This window comes from Ips typographus, linkage group LG8 (genome assembly GCF_016097725.1).
Source record: "Ips typographus isolate SLU linkage group LG8, UJ_Ityp_2.0, whole genome shotgun sequence".
Taxonomy (NCBI): domain Eukaryota; kingdom Metazoa; phylum Arthropoda; class Insecta; order Coleoptera; family Curculionidae; genus Ips; species Ips typographus.
Window position 1 is genome coordinate 7,184,629 of NC_138429.1, and position 15,963 is coordinate 7,200,591.

Below are 15,963 nucleotides of genomic sequence, written 5' to 3' on the forward strand. Positions count from 1 at the left end.
AAAACAGTATTTGCAGTTAAATTAATTTCCTGATGTAATCGCCATTCTTGTAAGGAATGTTAAGGTTTTTTGAGTCAATTGTGTGTTAAATGCAGCTTTCACTGAACAGCCTTTATTTTTTTACTACAAAAGCGCAAATAGTCCGTTTAAAATTGAGAATTTGTTTTTATAGTTATTATTAATCGGTTGAACAGTTTTTGAGTTGGGCTACTTTCATGTATGCAAAGTTGCATTTCAAAATTACAGTTAACCACCAAGTTGTTTTAACCAGTTAAACTAGATTTACTGCAAATATTGTGGTTACAAAGCTTTTGTTAATTACAGGTCCGGTGACAGTACCAATGGTGTCGACCAATCAGTCGCCGCCAATCGCGATGCCAGTCCACGTACCCCCAGGTCACGTGGTACAGCAAATAGTGGACGAAAACGGTACTTTAAGGCACGTGATCCTGTCGCCTTCGCAGCATCCGAATCTACTGCCCTTATCCAACGCACCACCATATGTGAGTTACATTAGCAGATTTTATGAACCCAACCAACTCTAGTAGTTTATTTAAGCCTTACGTAGTCGTATTATGAAAGAATTTAAGCCGGAAGTCTCTTGTGTTGTAACACAAAAAACAACATATACAACCAGAAGCAACGTATTACAATCAGTTTTGGGGGAGCCCCAACTTATAAATACTGGTGTAACACCATCGAAAAGCAAAACCAACAGATCGAAAATAGATTTATTATTAATAAATTTATTAGCGGCTGTATTGGTCGTGGATCCAGTGACGGCTCGTTCCGAAAATATTCAAAAATTTGTTTGCCTTCAGGCTCAGTTACCTGCACGCCCATTTACTTAAAACCAGTTGGCAAGGCCGAAGTTGCATTTTACGACGGGAAACGTTGACGATTTTTCTGTGAAATGTCGAGAGTTGAGTCACGGTCATCTTTTTCACACGCTTTTGTAAATAACGCTGTTCACGACCTGGATTAGTTAATCTTATATGAGTTCGAACCATGTATTTTAAGTGGAAAGTGTCATATCAAATCATATTAAAACAGAACTTAGATCCTTACATACACTACCAACTCACTAAATTGTGGAAAACAGTCAGAAAAGACAAATTACACCTTTACCATTTAGTAACTTTCACTAAAAGGTTCACTATTCAAAGAGTAATATGCCTAACAAGTTTTCCTCATGGCTATTTTTTTAGTATTGGTTTTACCTCAATCTATAGTACTGTTTTATGCATGGATATGTAAACCCCCTAGAATACGAACCAATAGGTATTTTGTAAAAAAAAAACACATACACTCTAGGAACCTTGAACCTCTGTTGCCAACAAATCCGAAAACAACAAAAAATCGGTACTTTTTCAAGCAGCTCTCGTTATCAGGTAATTTTAAAAACTTTCGATAAGTAAATCGCCGACGTGTGGCGCTATCGTTGTTATTACGTTGACGTAGCCTAGGTTATCAATTACAGTCAGTTCTGCTTGTGTTTATGCTTTTAAACGCTACGTAGTTGGACTTTTTTCTGGTAACATATGGTGTTGAAAAAGTAGTAATTTCAGAACAACAGCAATCAAGGCGGTGGAACCACCCAATCGCAGCAGTTCTATCCGGGTAACGTGGCTGGATTTCCCCCGCAGTCGTTTCACAACATGCAGAATCCTCACGTGCCTAGTCCCACTCATATGGGCCATTCACCTCCTCCTAATCCGGCCTATTACAAAGTAAGTATGTTTAATTTTCTATAGTTTATTACAACTAGAGGCTTTTATTCTAACCGTGTGAGTTGGTGGAAGAAAGTTATAACAGTTTTTATTTTTTTTAGGATGAGCGCACCCAACGACAGCACATAAAATTGAAAAAGAAACTTCAAGAAAAGCACCAAAAAGGACTCGAACTATCACCTCGCAAAGACTTAGTAAATGGTCTGAAACGGACAAATCCATCAGGAAAGGAAAAAGGAATGAGCAGCGTTGGAACCAGCGAGGATGGTGAAGAAAGCAGCGTGCCAGACGAAGAGGATTCCGTTCAAGTGGTTACCGATTTATTGTCATCTGTTCAAGCACCTAAGGTACCTCAAAACCATCCAAATATCCAGTCGGCATCGCTAAAAACCGTTTTTTAAGGTGTTGGAACTGAGTTCTCGGAGTGCTCTGCTTCAATGGTCGCCTCCGCTCCGTCTTTCCGAATCGGCGAGTAATGACAGCGGCACCAACGAAATTGACATTGCCGAGAGTGATTTACGCTACGAAGTGCTGCTGTCCGATAAGAACCGGGACGCTTCTAGGGAAATGAAGTTCAAGTCGATCTACAATGGATCTGCCCATTCTTGTCGCATTCAAGATCTAAAACCCGGACAGGAGTACTCGGTGTCGCTCCAGGTGCATTTAGACGAGCTGCAGGGCTACGCCACTGATCCAATTAAGTTTTCCACCCCCGCTTGCGAGCCCGATCAACCTTTATCACCCAAATTAGGTGCAAGGACAAAAAATTCTTTACAACTCAAGTAAGTTGATGATATTTGTCAAATTTGGAAAGTGTCCACAGATTAAGACAACTTGGGGGATATTGCACAGTCAACTTTAAATTAAGAGTGGTTCAGACTGTGACAATATAGATGAAAAAACCGCAGTTAACTTAAGCTCTAACAATCTCTTGCTTGGTTACTTCAAATGAGAGCTAATTCCCTTTAACATAAACACCTAAAAATAGATTGTATTGGTACTTAAACTGGTCGTGATTGGAAATGTCAAAAATCAATTTGTTTATGTTTAGGATTTATGTTTGTTCCAAATTCCTTTTTCAAACCATCAAACACAAACGAATGGAAAACGTTTAAAAACTAATACTGTGCTATAATTCAAAATAAAGCTTTACATGTCTGTGTGCTGGTCAAATGTCAATTAATTGTCTTTTATTGGTCTGTAAAGTTTTTAATTTAGCAAACTCTTGTTGGTCATTGAGGTATAAAAGTTAAACAAACTGTTTTAAGAAGAATTATTCAGTTGCAAAGCATCAGAAAAACTGTCTTAAGAATATTTTACACCCGGAAAAGGTTTCACTAAATGTGTGAAATGTGTCATCACGATTTGAAGTTGCTTGTTGCTTCCACTAACAAATATTAGAAAACTTGTCTTGACATTGATCATACCAGTCAAACAAACTTCTTTTTGGAAAAAACGAAACAAAAAAATTGTTATAGATGGAGTCCAGTGAACGACAACGGTTCCCGTATTCTCTTCTATATTTTGGAATACGATGCCGGTAAAGGCCCAAGTTCCGACTTTGAAGAAGTACATCGAAGTCGCAGCCGCAACCAATTCAACTTGCAAAAACTGCAACCGGCAACATCGTACCGTTTCCGTTTGGCCGTTGTGAACGAAGTAGGCAAAAGTGCCTATTCTGAACCGGTTTCCTACCGGACAACGGACAATCCCCCTGCGCAACCAGCCCCACCAACTCTAGTAGAAGCCACCGTATCCTCCCTTCAAGTAAAATGGGTACAACGTCCCGGCGACGAAGAGTACACGTTGCAAATGAACGATCTGAAAACGAAATACGGGCACATTAACGTGTACAATGGACGGGACGCTTCCTACATCTGTCAGCGGTTGAGCAGTTACAGCGATTATGTGTTCAGGTTGAAAGCGACCAATGAGGGTGGAACGTCGCCGTGGAGCGAAGAAGTGACATTTAAAACGCGACCGGACAGGCCGGATCGACCTTCAAAGCCGGTAGTTAAAGGGAGGATTCATGCTTATTCTTTTAAATTAAAGTGGGAACCTCCAAACAACTATGGCGGAGCTGAAATTACTAGGTAAGTTTTTGATTATTTTCTATTAGAATAGATTTTATTTAGGGGTTTGGGTGACATTGGCAGTTTGTTGATTTTTAGGTTAGATAAATAAAGTTATAGTGCCAGTGTATAATAATAAGAATACATTAATTTAGAGGTTTATTGAAAGTTTAACATAAACATAAAAATTGAATGCTAAGCTTGAATTTTCAAGCTTCACTTATTTTTGATACAATATGTACGGTTTTTGCATCCGGGTCTTCATTTAATATTTGTTTGTACATATTTACTATAAATTGCTTTTCTTCAGGATACAAATGGTAATTGCAATTGCCTTCGCATTTTGCTGAGGAATTATTCACATTGGGGCACATTTATTTCACATTTATTCACTTGGCGTAGTTGTACATTACGCAGAATGGTTATTCAAGTGGTGTAGTATCAAAAATAACTATTTTGTGATATCAATACTCTGCCAAACGCCTTTATACAGACCTGAAAGTTCAAATGGTGGCCGAGCCGGTATTTTTTGACATAACCTGTTTATTTATGATTTCTGCTGTGTAAATCATACCGCCAACCAGCCCATCACATTTGACCAACCTAATTCACAATCGCTTCTCCTAGTTTTTGAATAGACTATTAGATGCATTTAGTTAAATGCCAATGTGACGATAATCGGTCGATGGAAGGTAACAACATAAGTTGCTAAATTTAAACATGAAGGAAAATGTCAATTTGGCATTGACCAAAGTTATACGGAGTTAAAGTCATACAATTCGTTTTTAATAGTTGCTTATCCGTCAATCTTTAGTTTGCCTTCAATGAGCGTCAGCTTTGTACTTCCCAGCATAAATGCGATTATCTCTAGGCGCCTACTTATCTAAATAAGCACTGAAAAGTGTATTTTCAGTTATCTCTGACTTATTGTTTAAACTGTCTCATATTACACAAAAAAGGAAATTTCAAAATAATTCATACGAAACCATAACAATCCAGTAGTTTTGACAAGAATGGGAAGACGTAATTTCTTGATATAACCTTATATTTCTTTGTTGTAGTTACATTCTAGAAGTGAATTCCGGTAGTGGCTATGAACAAGTGTACTGTGGTGCGGAAACGGAAGCAGTATGCGATCGACTTACACCTGGTACAACTTACCAACTGAGGGTTAGTTGTGCTTCTGCCGGTATGCAATTTTTCTTTTTCTATTTATGAAGTGTGTTCAATGATTCAAGTTTTTCCAGGAGGCCAAAGTGTTCCTTCCGATCCTTGCACGGTAACAACCGAAGCTATAGGACCCGGAGTGTGCGGCATTCCAAAACTAGTCGGAAAACCACGACCTGACTCTCTTACAGTTCGATGGGCTGAACCGGACTATAACGGCGGAGCTCCTGTTTTAGATTACGAACTAGAAATGGTATTTAATTCCTTCACTGATTTGTTTATGTTATTCCAATGTTAAATGTGGCACAGACAAGTCCAGATGCCAGTAAAACGATCGTTCATAAGAGCAAAGAGGTCGAGGGTACGGTCTTTCAAGGTATCCAGCCTGGCCTGGAGTATTCTTTCCAAGTTAGGGCAGTGAATAGGATATGTGCCGGACCGTGGTCCGATCCGCTCAAAGTGGTTTCGGGAGCTGCTCCTCCAGATGCTCCTGATCATTTGTCACTCACCTGTCGATCGCCATACCATGTTAGTGTTGAGTGGAAGGAGCCAAGTTGTAATGGAGCGCCAGTGTCAGAATATAAGTGAGTCTTATATGTTTATAAGAGATTTATATGTTTAACTAATATTATTAAGCATTTGTAAGCAACAATTGTGTTTAATACAGGGTTATTAAAACTCAGTCTCAAAAAAAAAATGAGTTGAACAACCCTGTATTGTTTAGTAAAAGTTTCTTTGAGCCAAAACGAACTATTTCTACGAATTGTGTCTAACTCTAGATTGGAATTAAACTCCCAGTGTCCTGACGACTTAAGTCAATTCACGAACATCTACCAGGGTCCTCAAACATCGTACGAAGCACGAAACCTCTGTCCGTTCCGCACCTATTTCTTCCGCGTTCAAGCCTCAAATTCAGCAGGTCCTGGACCGTATTCACCTATCGCCGCCACGGTCACCCCCGCTGCTCCTCCTTCTGCCGTGACCATTCTGCGCAGCGATGCCACACCCACCACCATCCACGTGTGGTGGGCTACGCCCCCTTGTAACGGCTCAGATATAGTGGGATACAACATCGACATCGGTTCAGATCGATTAATCGAGGTGGCTGATAACGTCACTGACTACAAACTGGAAGATTTGCAACCAGAAACTCAATACAAAGTGAAAATCCAAGCTTTGAACGCGGTCGGAGCCGGATCGTTTTCACCGGCCTGGCGAACGGCAACTTTAAGGTTACCACCCTCACCACCCCTGTTAGAATTGACTGGGTCAGGGCATAATTACCTTAAATTGAAGTGGGGTGACGGCAAAAACGTAGATTACACGCAGTACTGCGTTGAAATGGCAGGTCCAAGAGGTGACGAGTGGCAATGCGTTTACAAAGGCATAGCGTTGTGTTGTAAAGTTAATAAACTACACGAATTAACGGCCTATCGGTTCAGGTTAGTATGTCAAATCTACATAAAAACTATTCTTTACAAACCGTGTTTGCAGGATAAGAGCCACGAATGACGCCGGAGTGGGTGATTACTCTAAGGAGTTTGAGTACGGAACGACGATAGCGCCGCCCTCTGCCGTAAAACAACCGAAATTGATTGAGGCGGAACAGAGGGTGTGTACAATTGAGTGGGGCGTAGCTAAAAATGCTTTTGTGGATCCCGTCGTGTATCAAGTGCAAGTAGCGAAGCTCAAAGATCAACTCTATAAATTGGTAAGTTATTAATTTCTGTAAATATATTCAAATAAGCTATTACATCTGACGTTTCAATATTAGATCGCTAATAATTTTATATATTTATTATACAGGGTAATTTTTTAGTCCAGAAACTTATAAAGACTACACCATTTACACATGTAGTTTAGAAAATATCACTTGGACTTCAGATTCTATAACTTGTATTTCATTATCGTAAATTTGCTATTTCAGATTCGTCACTTCTATTTCAGAAAAGGTCACTTGTATTTTAGAACGAGTTATTTCAATTTCAGATTTTTTTGTGTTTTTTTTTTAATATCACTTTAAGCAAAAAAACCCGCCCATCGGGAGTAATAATTTATATAAAATATACAGGGTGTCCCATAACTATATGACAATCTCTCGGGGGCATGCAGGGGAGGTCAAAGTAATACGAACTGTTCATATAATTTTTTTTTAAAGTCACTCTTAAGGGAAATATTGAGCCCCAAAGAACTGCTTTCCAATTAACGTTTATGGCCGTAACTTTGTATATTATATATATATATATTGTATATTGTAATGATTATTGGGTTTAATGTTTTATCGAAAGAGACCTTCTATTTGACATCAAAACCAGTCTTAGCAGAAAGACAGGATTTAACTGGTACCTAAGACACAATTTGCTTAAACTTTGACAGCTGTCATTATTTTCAGCTGCAAACGCCATTAATGGATACTCTTGACATTTTTATCGAAAAATTGTACTCTTTCTTTATTTCGATAAAATAAACGGTTTTCATTGAACTGCTTAAACCACAATGTTATTAAAAATATTCGTTAAACTATTTACTTTTTTTACTTTTTTTGTTGAACTTTGTTTTCCAAATTACAAATGACCATGTCTAAAATCCAACTGGTCTTTTCTATAATACAAGTGACTAATCTGAAATACAAATTGCAATTTCGAAAATCAAAGTTATTATTCTAAAATTGAAAGTACCTTTTCTGAAATACAAGTGATATTTTTTAAATCCATCTTATCAATCAAATCGTTTCTAAAATTCAACTGACGCTTTCTAAACTACATGTGTAAATGGTGTAGAGTACTTGTGCCTAAAGTCTTTCAGTCAGTAGCTTTCTAAATGCTACTGAGAACTTTCTGAAAAGTTCTAGTAACATTTAGAGGTTTTACAGTTTGTCTGAAACTTTCTTAGCACTGTTTTAAATTACCATAAGCTTATAGAACCATTTTGAAAGTTCTATAGACCTCTAAATGCTATTGAGAATCTTCTAAAAAGTGACAGAGGCCTTTACAAGTGTTAAAACCTTCCCAGAGTTCTTTTAAATTGTCAGAGGCTTCTAGAACCATTTTGGAAGTTCTCTAAATAATACTGCAAACTTTCTAGGAATTGCCAGGAGCTTCTACAACTGTCTTAAACCTTTCAAGAATTGTTTTAAATTGTCAAAATCTTCTAGATCTAATAATAAGGTGTCAGTGGCCTCTAAATGCTGCTGACAACCTTCTAAAAAGTGCCAGAGGCCTCTAGAGGCATGTTGAAATTTGGCAGAGGGTTCTGAATACCACTAAAAACCTTCTAAAAATTGCCAGAACCCTCTGCAAGTGTTTTACGCCTTATAAGAATTGTTGGTATTGTAGTAAACTTTGATTGGTTGGTCATCTATATAATTTATTGTAGCCCCTGTCTTAAGTTATAACTTAAAGCTTTAATCATGTTAATTAATCCATAACATATTTAATCACGACATACGACTTTTGCTGGTGATTGTGACGCAACAGTCAGAAGTCACTGAACAAACTATACGGTTTTCCAATTAGTGTATACTGTTCTCGCGGACTGAGTTTACCCGTGCGTCATCCCCCTGTGATTTAAAAGTAGACATGCATTATTGACTTCATCCTTGTCTATTGTTCACTTTCAGAAAGGGTAAATATCTAAGTGAATGTCTTCCAAAAAAAAAATTTACTGATTAGCACTTCTATTTCAGTCATTGTCAGTTTGAAAACCATCGAATTTTATTTGATTTGTTTACTATTAATTCTTTTCCGTTTCTTTGTGTTGTTAATCATTTATAAAGTTTTCTATTTACCACATCACCACAGTTATTTTAAGAGCTATTGTTTCTACGCTTTTAACATTCTGTAAGTACTTTCATAATATTATTATTAATATTTTTATTTTTTTTATGTTGGCTGTCACGATCTAATCAAAATTGGCACAATTACTAACCTGTTTTGAAAAAGTGGGAGTGTCTATTATGGTTTTTATTTAGCCATTTGGTTTTTCGTAAATTCGGAATTACTTAGTATTACAGTAATTTTTTAGAAAACATTGCTGGAAAAATTCTCCACAGACAAGCCCAGCAGTTAATTCTTAACCTTTGTGAATATTTTGAATTGGAAAAAACCAATTAGAAGCTTTATCATCTGTTCAGGAAGAAAATAAGAAATTTTAAGACCTTACATATTCTTACTGATGTATTTTTTTTTGATACTAGAAGGTTGCAGATGCTTTGAAAATTTCCCGCAAAACTGTTTCTTCGATTCAGAAAAAGCAAGCAAGTAATCTTATGATTTCCTCACCTAGAAAACTTAAATCGAGACGTTATGGACGGGCCAAGACCACTGATTTATCTGAAAGCGTTAAAATGGATGTTCAAAATACATTATATGATATGTACATCGATAGTATGTTAATAATAGTAAAATATATCTACTTTTGTAAGAAACATCTATTAACATTTCATTGTTTCCAGAGACTGAGATTTTTGGGTTGAATTATAGATTTTTCATAAAAATTGAAAATGAGATATGAGATACTACAGCATCACTCAGAATGTCTTATTGAATATTTAATTTGTTGTATTTATTTTAGAGAAACATGTAACCATCCAGAACCTAAATCAAGAGCTTAAAGTTAAAGAAATACTACATATTGGTGATACATCTCTGCGAGTTTTGGTAAATAAATTAGGTTTCAAATTTAGATGGAAGTCTATGATCCAAACGGAGACTTCTCATAAATAAAAAATGTTGTGATTGTTTTAGTGCAAATTTGCAGCCAAAGATCTCTACTTTCTGACTGACAATACCCGCAAAATTTTAAACGTGACGAAGCTTTAGACACGCCATTTTCTATAATATGAACACAACAGGTTTGTTGACGAAAACTTGATTTGATTCATATGATTATAAATGACGTAGCCTTTGTGACGCACAGGTAAACTCACTCCGCGAGAACAGTATCTGTATTCTTTTCTATCAAACGTTATTGAAACAGTGTAGCATTGCTCTAGTTTTAATCTAAGCCAACCTAACTACTTTGTGAACCACGAAAATAACATGTCATTGCTATTTTTTCTTTCCGAAATCATTAAAATAGTCAAATTTCTAGGTTTACCGAGGATCAGACACCAAATGCACCATTGACTCTCTTGAACCAGGAGTAGAATATTCGGCGCGCGTTTGCCCAATACGTGTCACTCCCTCTGGTGACGAATTGGCCGGACCTTATTCACCTCTTTTGAACTTTGCCACTATGACAGCTGACGTCGGCGCAGTTACAAAATTGTCCGCGAGCGGAACAACAGCGCCTGTACACCGCACCAAAAGTGCGCACCCGCCCTGGCACGCTGTCTCGTTGCGCAAGTTTTACAAAGAAAATCTGGTCTATATCTGGGCGTTGTTGCTCACAGTGGTCGGTATCGCAATCTCGCTGGGAATCGCTTCGTTTTTGTAAAACACTTTGAGTCAGATTTTTTTAAAGAATTCCACTTTGTTTGTCCGCTGTCGCGGCAAACAAATTAAAAAATATGAGTATTATGAAACAAACAGGGCTTATAAGGTCGTTATTGTAAGATGTAATAGTCAAATAGTCGCGTTTATCTTATTTTATGTAAAACACTTATCGTTTATTCGTAACAGATGTTTTTTGCTATTTTTATACGTGTCCGTACTTGTCTGTTTATTATTACTATTATTATTGAGTGGTGCTATATGTAGGTAGGTGGTTGTTAAGTCGCGTGGGGGGGTGGCCCTCACTTTTAGCTTTATAAATTACTTTATTTTCTAAAAACAAATCAATCTATATAGGTCGAAAAGGGCATTGCAACGAAGTATTTATTTTTTTACTAAAAACGTGCGCATTCCATGTTGTTATTGTGTTTTCTTCAATTTGTTTAAAAGCGGGAGACACCTCCTTGACGTCGTTTTATCGGTGGATTGTTTATCCGGTCCTCCATTTTTTTGGCCGGGACGAGCGTATTATCGATAGATACTTCTAGTTAATCTCTTTTTTTTACATATAAATGAATTTACGTATTTACCAGTCCGAAAGTTACAGGGGCGAGTATTGGTAACTTTGCCCGCAATCACGCCTAAACTTTATTGTTCCTTTTCTAACCAATACTCTTTTTTTAGAGGCGGAGACAGAGTCAATATCCCCGCTCCCTCTGTCGGGCTGTATACTGTATCATAACCTAGGCGAAATGAACATTACTATAATTAAATGAAAAAAACAAAAATATGCAAGTTAATCAATTTTTATGCGTTATTAATGGGACTTTAGTGCTCGGAGCACCATCCGTAAGAGATATATTAATATATATTATAATTATGGCTATATTATAGGAGGAAATTGCATTATTATATTGAATAAATTGATTATTATATATTTTATGTACTATTTTAACTGTGTTTTTGTTCATTGCTTTTCAGCAACATCCTCCAATTTTGGACTAAGGAAAGTTAGGTTATATCATCATATTTAAAGCCTCAACAATTTGTGGTAGCATTTTTGCCGCACATTTTATAGACATCCCTCGCAGATAGGACTTCCAAGTCTCGGGACTAGAAAGCTATTCGGGACCGAATTGAAAAATCCCGGGACTGGTCCGATGGTCCCAAAAAATATGAAAACTAACCAAAAAAATTATGTTTTTAATAAAATAGTATAAAATAAAAGAAAGTATTTTTTAGGAGCAAAAAGTATTAACAAATATTTTATATACCAGGTGTCCAAGAGCACCCTGGACATAGGAGATTAACATGGGAAAACGGTTTTGATTTTTTTGCGCCTGTACGGTTGATTTGATTGAAAAATCGTATTAATGAAAGTTGTAGTACCTATCACGGACTAGTTTTCTGTATTTTTTTCGGATCTCTAACTTGAGCCCTTTCGTCGTAAAACACGAACAAAAATGAGAAAATTTTAACTTTTTACCTGCACTGTATAAGCGGTTGTCGAGCAACCATACCAGCAACAATGACCTGTTTACCCGTTGCCCGATATATATTATAATTGACGAAAATAGAAATAACTCAAAGGAAATTTGGAAAAGATTTAAATTATTGTTACCGGGAAAAAATGCTCCAACACCTGAACAAATCGACTTTGGGGGCCAGATTCTTTCTGAGCAGTCGTTGATTGCTCAAGAATTTAACACGTATTTTGTTAGCAGTGTAAATGAAATTGTAAATAGTATTCCAAGACACAACACACCTGAAAAAATCTCTGGATCAGCTCCTGAAATATCAGTAAGTTTTTTAAAATTTGTATTATTGTCAATGTCAGACTTAAAATCCATTTTAAAGAATATGAAGAATGTGGGAGGAGGTGTAAGTGGGATATCCAGGGATGTCTTACGTGATGTATGTTATGTAGCTGGTGACCGATTGTTGGATGTCATCAATACATCTCTTTCAAGCGGCATTTTACCTGAGAATTGGAAAGAGTCAACTGTGATACCCGTTCCAAAAATACCAAAAACTGTTTCTTGCAACGAATTCAGGCCCATTAATACCTTAGATAGATGTATGAAAAAGTTCTGGAATTAGCAGTAAAAAAGCAGATTGAGAAACACTGTGACACAAATGATATTATAATGGTTAGTCAGTCGGGTTTTCGGAAACATCACTCCTGTGAGACGACAGTCGTTAATATCTGCGATATATTTAAAAGAGAGCTAGATAAGGGTAATTTTGTGTTGTCAGTGTTCTTGGATTTCAGGAGAGCATTTGAAACAGTTAATAGGACGTTGCTGCTTCAAGAGCTTGAAAGTGTGGGCATAGGTGGTACTGTGCGGAAGTGGTTCGAATCATACTTAACCAATAGAAGTCAAAAAGTCAAAATTGGGAATTGTTCGTCAAATAAATTAAGGATGGAGTACCGCAAGGTACTGTTTTGGGTCCATTGTTGTTTTTGTTGTATGTTAATGATATCGTTGAGGTTGTAAGTGGATGTCATATAGAGTTGTTCGCAGATGACACAATGTTGTACGTAACTGGAAGGGATTTGAATATAATGCAGCAAATAATAAATAACAATCTGGAGAGACTATACAAATGGCTTTGCTACAACAGACTGTGTGTTAATACAACGAAATCAAAATACTGTTTGTTTGGAAAAAAGTGTAATTTGCGAGGTGTTGACTTGGACGACATACATGTAATTGTTAATAACACTAAAATTGCGCATGAGCATCAAATTAAATATCTCGGAGTTATTATGGACTCAAACTTGAACTTTTACGATCATGCTAATTATGTCATTCGAAAATTCTCAAAAAAAGTTGGATTTATTGCAAGAATTGGTAATCAACTATCGTTACACACCAAACTGTTATTATATAAAAGCAAAAAGCATAGCAGCTCCACATTTGCGATTTTGTTCCACCCTGTTGTTTGGTTTGCCCGCATTTAAAACCGCCGAAATTCAAATCGTGCAGAATCGTGCTATGAGGAGTATATTAAAGTGTAACAGATACACCCCTGTATCGACGATGCTCAACGTCTTGAACATTTTATCTGTTAAACAAGGGATTATGTTTGATGTTTATGTTTTCATATTTAAGATTAAAAATGGAATGATACCGCCATACATTTGCGATAGGATAAAAGTTTTTAAAGATGTACACCAATACAATACGAGAAACTGTTCTGATTTTATATTGAGTGATAAGTGTAAGAGCAGCCAAATGTTCAATTCTATTTTGTATGGTGGATTACAGGAATACAACAAGTTACCCAATGTGATTAAGGAGTGTGATAGTATGGAAGTTTTTAAGGGTCTAATTAGAAAACATGTTTTAGGATAGGTTATTTGTCGAATTATTAATTACTGTTTGTATTTTATTTTTATCTATTTTAACTTTGTGTGATTTAATTGTATTTATTTTTAATGTTTTCCATGTAGCTTTTTATGCTAAATAAATATTATATTATATTATATTATCATATTATTATTTCAAAACCCCTCGGAAAACCCACACTTTATTACTTATTTTTTTGCGACTAAATTTAAATTATAAGTTAGTGAAAACAAAACTCAGTCGATCTCCACAAAATATTTATTAATTAAGTTATCTGCCTAACATGTTTCGGCTGTGTTCAAACACCCATCTTCAGAGGCTTAACTAGATCACTAGTCTGCTGGCTGTCATTCTACAAGGGGGGACAGCTGAACCCAGATGTACTTAAGGTGGTAGTTGTTTTTTTTAATTATACACAGGAGAAAAAACTGAATCAAAACCCAAGATAGTTGAATGATGTCAAAACGGCATGTTTATCAAAAGGAGACCAAGTAGACACGAAAGGGACGTCACACGACAAAAACCGCGGTGAACATTCATAGATTAAACATTGAACAGACAATTCCACTCATGTACAAAAAATGCCATATACCAGGTGTCCAAGAGCACCCTGGACATAGGAGATTAACATGGGAAAACGGTTTTGATTTTTTTGCGTCTGTACGGTTGATTTTATTGAAAAATCGTATTAATGAAAGTTGTAGTACCTATCACGGACTAGTTTTCTGATTTTTTTTCAGATCTGTAACTTGAGTCCTTTCGTCGTAAAACACGAACAAAAATTCGAAAATTTTAAATTTTTACCTGCACTGTATAAGCGGTTGTCGAGCAACCGTACCAGCAACAATGATCTGTTTACCCGTTGCCCGACAACCGCCTATATAGTGCAGGCCAAAAGTTTAAATTTTCTCATTTTTGTTCGTGTTTTACGACGAAAGGGCTCAAGTTAGCGATCCGAAAAAAATACAGAAAACTAGTCCGTGATAGGTACTACAACTTTCATTAATACGATTTTTCAATCAAATCAACCGTACAGGCGCAAAAAAATCAAAACCGTTTTCCCATGTTAATCTATGTCCAGGGTGCTCTTGGACACCTGGTATACGTCATCAAAACACGGTTTGCTATCGGCTAATAAGGAAGGAAGAGAGTTTGCTAGCGGATAAAAAAATCGGATAAATTTTGCTGTTGATTTCATCGTTTCCACGGATTTTCACTACACTTGTTGTGTAACTGGCACTGTCAATTTTGATTTTTGTTCGTATTGTTTTGGTTATGGCTCGCTTCGGATAGAGTTCTACTGCAGAAAATCAAAAGAACCAGAAAAATTTATTTCTACCAGTACAAGGAAGTCGCAGTCTTATTATATTATTGATTATATTCTTGGAATTGTCTTATCAAATACCATTCGAGCTCAGATTTTGAACAGGATATTTTTTCCGCTTGTCTTCTCATACTTTCTTTATGGTACAAAACTCGACCTGTTTGGCAAAATCACTCGAGCTACGCTCTCGGGATTTAGTTACAACAGGTCTCGTGCAGTTACACCAAAAAGAAAGTGTTCTAAGACAAGCACAAAAATTATCCGGCTAAATCTGAGCTCTTGTGGTATTGCCCCCGATTAAAAAACTAAAAAAAAAAAAATTAGCCGGACGTACATCTGGGTTCAGCGTCTCCCCTTGTAGAATAACAGCCAGCAGACTACTGATCTAGTTAAGCCTCTGAAGATGGGTGTCTGAATACGCCCGAAACATGTTAGGCAGATAACCACTTAATTAATAAATATTTTTTGGAGATTGACTCTGAGTTTTTTTTTCACTTACACTCACTACTCCACTGTGGGCATATGGACTACTACTTTTCGATCAAATTATAAGGTTACTAGAGTCTTTAGAGTTGTTCTCTAGGGACAATCTGAGCCACAGAGAAAGCTCGTTCGGTCTCCACACTAGAATCAGGAATTGTCGACATCAATTATTCATAGACCAACTGTAAAAAATGCACTCAATTTCCGCCATTTTGTTAAATTTCTGGACCAAATTTGATCCTGGGACCTCTACACAGATCACCCAGAATCCGGGGATTGTAAGCCCTACTTGCAGATTGCGCGAAGAACATTACACAGTAAGTTCTTTTTATCTTTTGACAGATATATTTTTATGGTTGGCGTTAGGTTGGGAGGAAATTAAGATTTTACAAGAACAAAGTA

At 36.7% G+C, this 15,963-nt stretch overlaps 1 protein-coding gene and 1 long non-coding RNA gene across 3 annotated transcripts in view; both read left to right on the forward strand.

The window, feature by feature from the left end:
• mtgo (miles to go) overlaps positions 1 to 11,350 on the forward strand; it is a 40,089-nt gene extending 28,739 nt beyond the window's left edge. For both annotated transcript variants that reach the window (XM_081984908.1, XM_081984910.1), the window contains exons 3-13: positions 325 to 503; positions 1,569 to 1,730; positions 1,832 to 2,077; positions 2,133 to 2,512; positions 3,209 to 3,823; positions 4,864 to 4,991; positions 5,050 to 5,222; positions 5,279 to 5,553; positions 5,749 to 6,411; positions 6,464 to 6,680; positions 10,061 to 11,350. In XM_081984908.1, coding sequence (XP_081841034.1) covers positions 325 to 503; positions 1,569 to 1,730; positions 1,832 to 2,077; positions 2,133 to 2,512; positions 3,209 to 3,823; positions 4,864 to 4,991; positions 5,050 to 5,222; positions 5,279 to 5,553; positions 5,749 to 6,411; positions 6,464 to 6,680; positions 10,061 to 10,405 — 3,383 coding nt within the window. In that variant the 3' untranslated portion in view covers positions 10,406 to 11,350. The remainder of the gene's footprint in view (positions 1 to 324; positions 504 to 1,568; positions 1,731 to 1,831; positions 2,078 to 2,132; positions 2,513 to 3,208; positions 3,824 to 4,863; positions 4,992 to 5,049; positions 5,223 to 5,278; positions 5,554 to 5,748; positions 6,412 to 6,463; positions 6,681 to 10,060) is intronic.
• A 336-nt stretch (positions 11,351 to 11,686) lies between these two features.
• LOC145732677 (uncharacterized) lies at positions 11,687 to 13,891 on the forward strand. Its single transcript, XR_014179045.1, has 2 exons — positions 11,687 to 12,201; positions 12,259 to 13,891. It is a non-coding gene; the product is annotated as an uncharacterized LOC145732677 (long non-coding RNA).
• Positions 13,892 to 15,963: the final 2,072 nt, after the last annotated feature.